General features: G+C 35.0%; 1 protein-coding gene across 3 annotated transcripts in view; it reads right to left on the minus strand.

Annotated features, from left to right (window-relative positions):
- The window catches only part of MAP2 (microtubule associated protein 2), a 91,487-nt gene that overhangs the window by 56,185 nt on the left and 21,979 nt on the right, over nt 1-13,323 (minus strand). For all 3 annotated transcript variants that reach the window (XM_015814579.1, XM_015814577.1, XM_015814576.1), the window contains exons 2-3: nt 6,683-6,796; nt 5,180-5,257 (exon numbers count right to left, since the gene is read on the minus strand). In XM_015814579.1, coding sequence (XP_015670065.1) covers nt 5,180-5,257; nt 6,683-6,796 — 192 coding nt within the window. The remainder of the gene's footprint in view (nt 1-5,179; nt 5,258-6,682; nt 6,797-13,323) is intronic.

A 13,323-nucleotide genomic window follows, 5' to 3' on the forward strand; every position in this document is an offset into this window, starting at 1 on the left:
CTGGCCTAGGGGTATTTTAAATTGGTTTTAACTAAATTTTAGTAGAAGCGGCCTATTTAAATATTTATTTTTAATTATTCTCTTAAATTTTATATTTTGTATTTGTATCAAACTGTTTTTAAACTGGCTGTAAGCCGCCCTGAGTCCTCCGGGAGAAGGGCGGGGTATAAATATAATAAATTCAAATTCAAATTCAAATATGACTAAACAATAACATTAATATGGAGATTTGAGGATCATTACCTGTATTGATCAGGCAAGGTTATCAAAAAGCAGACCACTAGACAGCAACACAGATTGAGAGTCTTCCACATTTCTTTGCTGCCATCCAGAGACTGCTAGGATTTTTGCAACCCAGATAGGACAGACTTCCACTTCAGAGCTTCAGCAACAAAAATATTTTTACCCAAATGTAAGCTGTTCAAATGACATCTTAGTTTACTTACATGGCGAGGAACATTTTTACCAGAAATTGACAGTAAGTAGGGGAAATCCATCCCATATCAAACAAAAGCAGTTCTGGTGATGATCGGTAATCTATTGTATGTAATGACTTAAATTGGAATGGAAAAAAATTGTATGGTCAAAATTCCAACAAGATCTCAGTGACCTTTTATATTGTTTTTGACAGGCAATAGCAATAGCAATTAGACTTCTATACTGCTTCACAGTGCTTTACAGCCTTCTCTAAGCGGTGTACAGTGTCAGCATATTGCCCCCAACAATACCTGGGTCCTCAATTTACCAACCTCGGAAGGATGGAAAGCTAAGTCAACTTTGAGCTGGTGAGAATCCAACTCCTAGCAATCAGCAGAATTAGCCTGCAATACTGCATTTTAACCACTGCTCCACCAAAGACAGGCAAGGGTCTCAACCCGACACAGCTACCATATTATAAGCCACTGGAGTTTCCAGCCCTTCAGTTGATTTCTTTTAAGAGAGATAGATTTGCCAGGTTGATTTTTAAATACATGTTAAAGAAGGAAGAACTGTATTTGAGGGGAACAATTTTAAAATGTGTTCTAAAGATGGGAGATGATTTTTTAGCAGAATCATTTTTAAATATCCCGTTTGAATAGGGATAACAGATATGGGGAGGATCTATTTTTGAACATATGAAAGCTGAATGACTATACCCATTTTATGTACTCACTTGTGTGCATGTACCTATTTTGTGTCAGTGTCTCTGGCACTTTCCAAAGTTTCCAAAAGTGTTAAAGATTGCTTGCTTTCTTCTTCTGTTTGTTGGAAATAAATTTATTTTTCAGCACTACTACTCTGAGGCCTAGGTTATATGGACATTAACAGCCACTTACATAATTCAAACTCTACAATTTAATCTATTTGGCTAAAATTTGGGCATAGCTACCAAAGAGCAATTGCTGCTCTATTCAACAGGACTTTCTTCTGCCTGTACTAGTAGAACTAATAAAAGTGTTCATGCTGAATTTTTTTTTTGAATTTTCAGAAAATGGCTCAATATATATCTAAAATTGAAGGAAATGACAAATGTATAGACTGCTTTCTTGCAATTTGAGGTAGATAATGGGTATGATCTTAAAACACAATCTGAATAAATATATTTGAATTATAGCTCCATGGTTCCTCACAAATATTCTTACCTTGTACTTAATTTCTACAAACATAGTTTTCACTATTACAATATACAGATATTTTTAAAAACAGAAATAACTAATTCAAGCTACCAGTTGGAACCTTAGGAACAATCTGATCTACTGAGTCACAGTGACCCAGGAATATTTCATTTTTTAAAACTGAGTAAACTACAGTTAAATACATTTGGCATTTGAGAGCCTTAAAACTCCCGGAGATTAATCAGCTCCAGGGTTATTCAAACTTAAATTACTGGAAAAGCTACCACACTTTTCAAAGCCAATGTTATGGTCACAGTTAAAGTTTCGTCTGAATACAGACCAATAACTTGGCATGCTGTATAAAATGTCAAGAGAAAGAAAGTCTCTTCCTATGAGCCAAGGGAGTCATTTAGTATTTTAGCATAAGAAACTGAGCCAATGGAAATTATATAATAATTTAAGTGCACATAGGAATAATAGTAGAGAAAAGATCATTAATTTCCATGTTAGCTAATTGAGTAACATGTGTTTTTCCAACCTGGTTATATTTAATATATTCAATGCACACTTGGCTCTCTTTTGGACAATTTTCGGGAGCTGCAGGAAAGAAAAGTTAGTGATAACTGAAACTACATTCAACAGAATCCAGCCTTATTTTAAACATGAAATAATAATAGAAATATGTCTATCAATTAATAGTTCTATTTTAGCAATATCAGTGTCAATATGAATCAATATATTTAAAGATATATTTGCATATTATTGAAGTATTACCTAATGCAACAATTTTTTACCTCATCAAACATTGTTTGACATGACAAAACTCAAATTTTGCATCCCACCTTATACACAGAACTAATAATGATATTGCTTAGAAGATTTTATTAATACAAACATATAGATTGATCCCTATAGGTATGAAAGTATCCAATTACAAGTTTCTGTTAAAAGAAATATGAATGAAACTGATGAAATCACAAAATAAATATAAATAAAATCATGTTAAAAACATGAATAGGTTTTTAATATAATTATGTTAATTATATCCTATCCTATTCTATTGCCAAGCTCACCTTCTGAAATGCAGATTTGCCTATACAGTCTAAAACAAATGTAATGATTGTTTCAACTTGCATTTTTTTTAATGAGTATTGCTTGTATGGAGTAAAAAGATTATTGTGGAAACAATAAAACAGAATATGTCTTCAGGCAACTGGCACTTCATGTGAAGCTGCTTTAACACATGCAGTTGCCAAGCATCCATTTTTTCTTTTCTATTGTTATAGTTCAGAATAATCTTAAGGAAATTTGATCTTAAGGAAAACTGATCTTATCAAAAAACTTTGTGTTTGTGACTATAGTGTATGATTCCCTTTGAATTACTTTAATTTCAAGTGTCCATTTTTTTAAAAGGTAAAACAACTCAATCCCAAAGTGCTTAAAAATCGGTTATGAAATATTTTGAAAATCATTCAAATGGCTGAAAAATGTTTATACTGTAGTTTTATCCTAGATTTATCTTGCAATCCCCTGAGAAAAATAGCACTTATGGAAATACAAAATGTAGCAAATGTTTATAAGTTTGGCCTGGATGTTCCATATTTTTAAAAATATTTTCAAACATTTTTAGGGCAGTTTCTTTTCATGTATGTAATATTACAGATGTTCTCTCAGCCTTCCTGCATATTTAAATTGCAGAATTTAAGACTACAACCTTTTTAATAGCTTAAAGCAAAAGTGCTCAAACTTTATGATACTGTGAAAATGATAATTGTAGTTATGTACCTCATTCATGAATAAAACTAACGATTTCATTGGGTTTAGGATTAGATAATTAAGTATACTACTTACTAAAAGTTATTACAAACTTTCTAACAACTAAACACTTACCACTTACCTATATTTATTAAAAACATAACTGTATTTTCTGAGGCTAATTTCATCAGCATTGTAGGCAAAGTAATCATCTTTAGTTTTCTTCTTACCACTTAACAAGCCTTTTCCATTTTGAAAGCCTACAAATGTTAATTAATGGATAAAAATACTGACCCTTACTAATATATGCACTTTCACATATATTCAAAAGACTTCAGATTTAGTCCCACACACCTACAGTACCAGAAGTCACTAGCTGTCAGTAAACCAGCCAGAAATCAGTGCTTCTATAACTAAGAATGATTTTGACAGACAACCAGATCCATGGACCATGTTGTGACAGTGCTCCCCCTTGTGCTTGCACAAACACAGGCAGTTCTTTAAAATCCTGTAGTCCCCACCTATGTTGTTTGAGAACTTGAGGCTGAAACGGAAATAACAGTTTCATTATAATCTCACATTTTAAACCTATAAAAGCAAGGTTAGCTCCAATGGACTGCCAGCTTGATAAGAAAGACCAGCCTAAGAAACCAAAGCCATAGAGATCAGGATAATTTTTATTGTAACAGTTATAGTAACTGAATATTGCAAGTATGACTGTGCTTCCCCTCCCTCATTTTATCTTACTGAGAATTATCAAAGGGCCTGTCTGAGACATTTATTCAAACTAATTTCTTGACCTGGGCTCAAGACCCTCTTATCTAATTGTTGCCTTCCTAGCGGCTCTTCCTCTTGCGTTTCACGACCATTCCTTATGCCCTCCACATGGACTTAGACACAGGAATAAATTAGCTTATGGATGTACAAAAGAAAAAAAGAGTTGCAATATTATTTGAAGAAATGTTGATCCCAAATGAAATATAAAAATAGAAGGTAATTCAGTTTGTCAACTTCTTTCTCTATCACACCCGTGTCCTTATAAACGTATCTTCACAGAATAAGTACAAATACAGTAAAGCAAACAGAATCCTGTATGTTTCTTCTTTATATATAAACTCAGAACAAGTAGAATATTTCAAAATCTAATGACTTTTTCAGTTTTAATACACCAGACAAGTTTTGTATTTAAAAAAACAGATCTGAAACAAGTTGGAAAGGAATAATTTCAGTATAAAATATTTTTAGCAATATGATAATAAAGGGCTAGAAAAAAGCTTTACCTACTTAAGTCTCAAATTCATGTGTCAAAAATTCTAGAAACATAAGCATTCTTTTGGCTAAAATATAACCTTAGCATCCTCTTCGGCTAGATAGCCACTGTCTTAATGAAGCTTGCCTGGCTCAGATGTTGAAAGAATTGTTTGGTTAATAATAGCATAGAACAGACCATTTTAAAGAACATTATTCACCTCAGGATCAGGATCAGTATGAATACATCTAATGAACTTTTTTTCTATTTGAAATTTGTAAAGCTAGCATGGTGTTTTACAATATTCATAGGATAAAAAGAAAATTCACATAATTCATATTCATTTATATTTCTGAAATATATAGATGCATGTATACAACCATATATAGAACATACAAATTTACAATAAACTTGCATTGAGATATGCTTTGGGTTATTTTCCGAAGCCCCACGCACCCAATCTGTAAGTTAAGATTTAAATAATCTTCCTCCTACCTCTCTTTCTCTCTCACCAGGGTCCCTGGATTTCTCCTCTTAAAAATGCACCTACATTGTGAATGCAACCCAAGGAAATTCTTACCTTCTTCCAGGGTTCCAGTCTGCTCTGACGCAGGTGATGGGGGTGGAGAAGGAGGCAGGTTAGCTGTCTCTTCAACTGCTAATGATTGAACAGTAGAAAGAAAACACATCTATATTAATTAATCTGAAACCAAAATATACTATTGTGGTCAAACTCCATTGTTTGACTCTGCATCCAATAAATTGAATCTCATGAGTTCAATTGAAACTCAAGAGTTTTCAGTGTTGTACAACTCAAGCATCCATTCAATTCAAATGAGGGGACATTAAAACTTGCGTATTTATAAACAAGTACAAATATACATAAATGTTGCTATACTGTAAGAGGCAGAGGATATGGGGTGCTCGGTTGACATCCCAGCTCTTTAGAAGATTAACATTGTAGCTCTCAGATGACAATAAAAGTCTGATTTGTAAACCTAAAAAGAAAAAAAATTAAGCAACACTTGATTATAAAATTTGGAGAGATTTTACAGCAGGGTCCAATCACATGTAAAATTTACATGTGAATTTGAGAAACCAGTACCGTGATTTATTACCTTCAATATATCATTACAATTTAAACAAAATTTATCTGATATCATCTTTATTTCTTAAGTGTCAACTAATTTTTGATTTTAGTAAAAATCATGATGCTAGCCTCCTATTAATCATCTATTGATAGTAGATTACATATTGTATGTGGCCGAGAAGCAAAACAGTGGCCTGTGCAAAAATCAGTGCTAATTATACCCAAGTAACATTCCCTAGGCTTTCTCTTAAGTTCCAGCATAAAATGAATTGAATATAATTACAGCTTTCTGCTCGCAGACAATGCATTTGTTCCTAAAAGCAGACACCCGTTTTAATTTATTCCTGTTCTACTTTATATTTCTCTTAATATTTATGGCAAGCCCGCAACTTTCAGGAACAGTTTTTCTTTTAAACTTGCAGAAGTTTGGACAACTGATTAAAATTTGGCAGTCTATCAATTTATGCATGTGCATGGATATGTATAACTGAACAACCTTTGTTATTTATATACAGAAACATTTATATCACATTTTTTAGGAACTCAAGGCATTACATATGGAGACTCCAAAATTTATCCTCACAAGCCTATGAGATACAGTATATTGGCCCCAAATAACTACATGAGCAATATGACCAAACAGGGCCCTGAACCTAGATTTCCTCACTTCCAATCTAACTTTTTAATCACTATATTGCATTGTTTTTTTTAATCCTTTGCCTCCTTATTTTGATTGCTGGAAAAGTTGAAAAATTACTTAAAGAGTAACCATCCCAATTTGAAGTTTGTATTATTCATATAAAAAAAACATTAAAAATTGGACCACAACATAATTTTACCTTTCCTAAAAAGCTGCAAAATAGTTACAAGCAAGTCAGCTCTCAGGTCTTAAAAATGAAATAAACTACAAAATTTTTAAAAATGGGAAAGCTCTAATTCAACACTTTGTTTTCTAACACACCATAAATATACATCTAAGATCATGTGCTTTACCTAGAGGTAATTGCGCTGGCTGATCTTTGAGCTGAGCTTCTTTTTCCTGTTCACTTTTCAGAACTGCCACAGCTTCAGCAGTTACTACTTGGACTATTCTTGCAGATACTTCTTCTGGGATGGGTGGAGGATTAGCAACAAGACAAACAAAAGCATGTTAATGATATGCGAAAGACACATGCACATACCCTTATTTTGGATCTAGATTGCATTTCTGCAAGCACTTTTTACACTTACCTTATTATGTTCAACTTATCCTATTTTGCTTAACTTAGTACTGCTGGTTTCTCAAAAAAAAGGTCATCTATCTATCTATCTATCTATCTATCTATCTATCTATCTACCTACCTACCTACCTACCTACCTACCTACCTACCTACCTACATCTATCTATCTATCTATCTATCTATCTATCTATCTATCTATCTATCTATCTATCTATCTATCTATCTATCTATCTATCTATCTATCTATCTATCTATCTTTATTGTAAGGTCAGATTTCCATATACAGTTATTATTAATTCTAGTCTCCATGACTGGATTGTTTTTTTATCATAAATGTTGAGGAATAGTACTTCTATTTCAGCTGAAATGAACAACCTAAATCCTTCAGATATTATTCCACTTCCTATTTGTTGGTTGTTGGGAACTGCTGTTCAGCAACATTTGGAGAACTGCAGATTCCCTACCCAGGCACTATAGTAAAATTACTTGAAGATTCTTGTGTGCAGAAAAGATAGCTACTTCCTTTATTTAGAATACTCGATTTGTAGCAGGAAAGCATTATCTCTACCAAGCAATTAGTACTGTATAGACTTAAATGCTAATTAAGAAAGGAGGATTGTCTGTGCATACTGTTTCTTAGGGGTTCTGGGATTTGATTAGTGAATGCAGGAGAGTTCAAGGTTAAATAAAAGCATGGCTGCTTAGTTTAGACAGAATAAAATGACCTGTCAACCATCTTACCAAATAGGTTAGTTACATCATTACCATCATCCACTTATCTTGCCCAATTGTGCTATTTTTCTATTGAAGAGAGATTTCAGTCAGATTCAGTTGTTACAGTACCAAACTTTGGTTTTATTTAGGAAGAAGGTCCCAGTGTGTTTTGTTTAAGGTGGCAAAATGCTTTGGCTAGTTTCACTTTAATACCAGCGATCAGGAAAATCCCTCCTCCCTTAGATTCTTGTTTCAGTATCAGATTGTTTAAGAGTTGTTATTGATGTTTTACGTAGATTAGAGTGGGAGAATGGGAAAATTTCTTTCTATTTTTTTATACCTGCCTTAAAAAACTCAAACAAAGTGAGAAAAAAAAATCCTCCCCTATAATACGTAGCAACCTTAGCATCATTGCCAAGAACTGACTTGTTTCCAGAAAACTAAAAGTGTAGGGAATTAACTGACCTTTGAAGTCCAGAGAGACAGTGCAGCTAAGAGTGTTATTTTCTGGGTCCCCTCTGATTGTTTATAGGATGGGGACCCAAAGCATCTTTTCTCTATTAGAAGATATAAACAGAATCCAGGCCCAAGCTATACAGAGGTTTATAGCAATCCCCAGAAGCTTAATTCAGGGCTTCAAAGCCTATTGGCAGCCAATGAATTTTTTTCAAGATAAGGTATTATTCTATTAAACTGGACCATGCTGCTGAGCAGCAGCATTCTGTGCCAGCTGAGGCTTCTGAGTCATCTTCTAGAAGTTCCACTTAAAGCACTCTAACTGAGAGATGCCAAGGGCATGAGTCACTGTTCTCACTATGCCCATAGCCAACCCTTGCACCTGCTGTTCCAGAAGGAGCCAGAAGTCCAGGCAGACAATAACAGATTTTCTAGGGTAGTATAACCCCATTCATAGCAAAAGGTGGAGAAACTGCCTTTTACTGGGATTCAATCTTATTCTGTTTATCCCCATCCAATCCCTCATCCCCTTCAGAGAAAAAGTTGAGATTTCTACTACATCTCCTGTTCAGTCCAAGATAGAGCATTGATGACACCAAAACTCAAACTAACAGATTTGAAATCTCCCCACAGCATATAGATTTAAAATATAAGAGATGAAAAAAAATGATTTAAGGCTTTGGTTCCTTGATTTAATAGCTCTTAAATAAATCAATTTTTGCTTCAGAGGTGCGAAAAATAGCTTATGCGACTTTTCAAATAAAATTTGGATGGCTGAAGAAACCTAACTCTTTTATGAGCTCCCAAATAACACCAATTCCTTGTTCATTCATGAATTTTGTAATAGCTTTTAATTATCTGAGATAATTGTGTCTAGTTATTCCCTGAGAACCTTTTCACATAAAAATCCTGGTCCAGCCTATGATTAGTGCCACCTCCTTGTGTCCCCACCATGCCATTATACAGTATTTGTTCAGGCTTGGGAAGATAAGCCATTTAACTGTTTGAGAGACAAAAGGTGCAAAGAAAGATTTTCTGAATCGGCAGGACAGGTAAAAATTTCCAACTAGTAGGAACTCGTACCTCACCACCCTCACCCCCAACCAGGATATCTACATCCCCTATTATACCAAGACACTGCAACATTCTGCAATATTCTGTCATCTTCCCTAGTCATTGTTGTGATTGTATCAGTTTGATCTATGCATAGCAATTCCTACATATAGCCATTTCTAAAATATGATATCTTATAATATCAATTTAGTTTAGGAAAGCAACTGTTAGCAATAGAATCACTGGCCCTATTTAGCAGACAAGATAGTTCTTTAATTGTCAAGGACCCCAATCACAATATGTAGCACATAATTTCTTTATCCTTTCAAGAGATATCAACTGTATTAAAAAAAAACCTGACCATTATTAAAAGATAAGTCCCTGACTTCTAGTGAAAAGATGTCCAACTGACGACATCCCTGAGGGTTTTTCCCCTTGTTGTTGTTGTTGTTAGTTGCAAAGTCGTGTCCGACCCATCGTGACCCCATGGACAATGTTCCTCCAGGTCTTCCTGTCCTCTACCATCTTCTGGAGTCCATTTAAGGTCATGCCTACTGCTTCAGTGACTCCATCCAGCCACCTCATTCTCTGTCGTCCCCTTCTTCTATTGCCCTCAATCTTTTCCAGCATTAGGCTAGACCATCTTATTTGTCTCTTGAGAAACCTATACGCGGGTCACGAAGCAACAGTGAGAACTGGACACGGAAGCACTGATTGGTTCAAAATTGGGAAAGGAGTCCGGCAAGGCTGTATACTGTCGCCCTGCCTATTTAACTTATATGCAGAGCACATCATGAGAAACGCAGGGCTAAATGAATCAAAAGTTGGAATTAAGATTACCGGGAGAAGTATCAACAACCTAAGATATGCAGATGATACCACTCTAATGGCAGAAAGTGAAGAGGAACTAAAGAGCCTCTTGATGTAGGTGAAGAAGGAAAGTGCAAATGTTGGCTTGAAACTCAACATTAAGAAAACCAAGATCATGGCATCCGGCCCTCTCAATTCCTGGCAAATAGATGGGGAAGAAATGGAAGTAGTGACAGATTTTATTTTCCTAGGCTCCAAGATTACCGCAGATGGGGACTGCAGCCAATAAATTAAAAGACGCTTGCTCCTGGGGAGGAAAGCTATGGAAAATCTAGACAGTATGCTAAAAAGCAGAGACATCACCCTTCCAACAAAAGTGCATATAGTCAAGGCCATGGTTTTCCCAGTTGCAATGTATGGCTGTGAAAATTGGACCATAAGAAAGGCTGAGTGCCAAAGAATTGAGGCCTTTGAACTATAGTGCTGGAGAAGACTCCTGCGAGTCCCTTGAACTGCAAGGCGTTCAAACCGGTCAGTCCTAGAGGAGATCAACCCTGACTGTTCTTTAGAAGGCCAGATCCTGAAGTTGAAACTCAAATACTTTGACCACCTAATGAGAAGGAAGGACTACTAACAAAAGGAACTGGAATTCCTTTAGTTTATATGACTCTCCTGGGTGAGGGAAAGTCTTGGAATTATCCCTCAAGATCCTCCAATTCAGCAAAGGTCTGCAAGTAGCTTCAGGAGCTGCGCTTTGAAGTAGCTTGTATGCTGAAAGCTGGGGGGGCAGGGCTGCAATAAGTTGGTTGTTGAAGAAGCAGCCATTTTGGAATTTATTTTTCAAATGGACAATAAGTTGTGCCTTTCATTTCTTAATCATTTTTAAGGACTATTAATCTTTATTAAGCTAAAAGAGGCTCTCTTTAGCTACAGCCTGTTATTCCTTTTTGAAGATCTGCGCCATTTGGGAGATTTCTTCTTGTTAAACAACAAGGAAGGAGGCTGCTAAGGCAAGCTAAAATAAGGAAGTGTGGACTATCTTTTTTAAAAAAATTGATGAAGGCCAGAAAGTTGTGGTTCTAGTTTATTATTTTTAGTAATTTGTAGCTTGGTCTACTTTCCTGTGAATGGCTAAAACTTTCCAATTATTATGATTCCTGATTGGTCAGCGATTCTTAAGTGACCTACAAAAAAGCTACTTTTTGACTAAAGAGGGAGTTAAGAAGATGGAGGAGCAAATTATTAGAGATGTATTTGAAAAATGTTTAAATAAAATCTATCATTTCATAGAACAGCAATGCTCCAAGGATGTTAAAAAGACTACTCAAATTACTTCAGAGATGCAAATATGTGTAGAAAGTTACCAAACCATTGAGGCAATTTCCCAAGCAGCTGACATAGCAGAGGAGTCAACTGTAATTTTGGAATATAAACCTGACACCTGTAATTTTAGAATATAAATCTGAAAGAATACAGTGAATTTTGTTAATATAAATGGTGATAGTTTATAAAGATTATTAAGTGCAAATAGAAATACATATTATTTCAACAGCAAGGAAGAAAAAGCAGTAAGGTTAAATTGATTGTTCAAAGAGGAGAATATATTTATTTTATGCTTGTGATAAAAAAAATGAAAACTTTGATTTTGATTTTGCCGATTAGATAGATTTGTTGTTATAGAAATGACTAGTTATATACTAATGTGTAAAACTAAAAAGTTGAGGTTGAAATGTTGTTATCTTGTATTGTACTAAAAAAGATTTGGAAATCAATGGCATTTTCTTTCTTCCCTTACACCTCATATTTTCTTTCCCCTTTTCTTTTTTATTCCCTTAATTTCCTATTTTTATTTTTCTTTGTATTTTTATACATTGACCAAACAATAAAAATTATTAGAAAAAAAAGATCAATCCTTTATGCTGGATTTAGCTTCAGTAGTCAGTCTTGTAGAACAGAACAATGCATATCGGGAAAACTCAGAAGAAATAACTATCACCTTCAAGGCCGATTTAACAGCATGACAAGCAATCTTTCTTGTTTAACAAAGCATGCTGTCTCTGCCTGGAAACCTACATGACTTGACATTTGTCCTCCCAGAGAAAGTAATGATACTTTGCAAAAAGGCTTGGTAAGGGGTCATACATAACAAAATAAAATGCCTATACCTACTGTATGCCCCAAAGTATCTAACCTCTTCCTTTATCAATTGGCAATGTATGTTGCTGCAGTTGCAACCCAGACTGGAAGGCATCCACTGCAGTCAAGCTGAGTGATAGATGCTCCATCAAAAACTGACAGTCATCATCTCACACTCTGCTGAGATTCTAGGCATGCCTGGAAATAAATGATGAATCTTTCTTTTCTTTTAATAAAGTTTGTAACATAGATATGACAATTGGGGATGAGGTCAGATCTGGAGCCAAATGATAGATCTAATCTTCTACAGTAAGTATTTGTTGCTGAACTTTCAGCCCTAGGGACTTTCAAACTCTCTTAAATTGAGCTTAATATTGGAAAAGATGGGAGTGATTTTGGAAGTGAACAAAGAAGTGTCAGGGAGGATTTATTATCTATTGACGTTTTGCCCCTTGGATGATCTAGCAGAATAGCCTTAGCTTTATTCTATACCAGAAAAATTTGCCAGTCCTTGCCACTGGCAGTAAATTCTGCCTTGGACAAACCCACAACAGGCATAATGCTGTGTTAGCCTGAGCAAACTGCAACTCCTCAGAGGTCTGTTTACTGGCAGAAGCAACTTTCCAGAGAAATTGGGGGTGTGGTAGTGAACAGTCCAACATTTGCGTAATTGCTGCAGTGGTGGGCTCTCAGTCTTTTAGTGCACTGGTTACTAAGAAGGGAATAAACATAGTTTGTAACAACAGCTGAGGTAGTAGAAGTAACTAATAGTCTGAATAGAATGTACAAGGCCAGTACACATACACACACACACACACACCAAGTTCTCAGTATCAGGTATAATAAAAATGGTCATTGCCTCTTCTTCAGATTCTGTTTATTTCTCATTCTAAATATTATGCCTCTATCTCATGCAGCAGTCATGATCTGGAGCTGCTTTTCCTATCACATCTTTACAGTGATTATGAGCATGGCTTTCAAAATGCTTCAATTTTCATCTTGATTTTATTTTCTTCTTGCAATCCCAATCACTGTATATCTTTTGACCACTAGTTACAATTATCAAAGATGTTACTTATTTGACTATCAAACTGTTATCTTTGGCCTAACAACCATGCTCAGTTTTCAATAACTGAGATGTTCCATGACCCAAGTCAGAATACAAAGAGGGTGGAGAGTTGCAGGCTGTAGTGATACTGAAGAACCAGTTTTGTTTCTTAATATATTTAATATATTTGAACAAAA

The sequence above is a fragment of the Protobothrops mucrosquamatus genome, unplaced genomic scaffold (genome assembly GCF_001527695.2).
Source record: "Protobothrops mucrosquamatus isolate PMUCROS unplaced genomic scaffold, P.Mucros_1.0 scaffold263, whole genome shotgun sequence".
Classification (NCBI taxonomy): Eukaryota; Metazoa; Chordata; class Lepidosauria; order Squamata; family Viperidae; genus Protobothrops; species Protobothrops mucrosquamatus.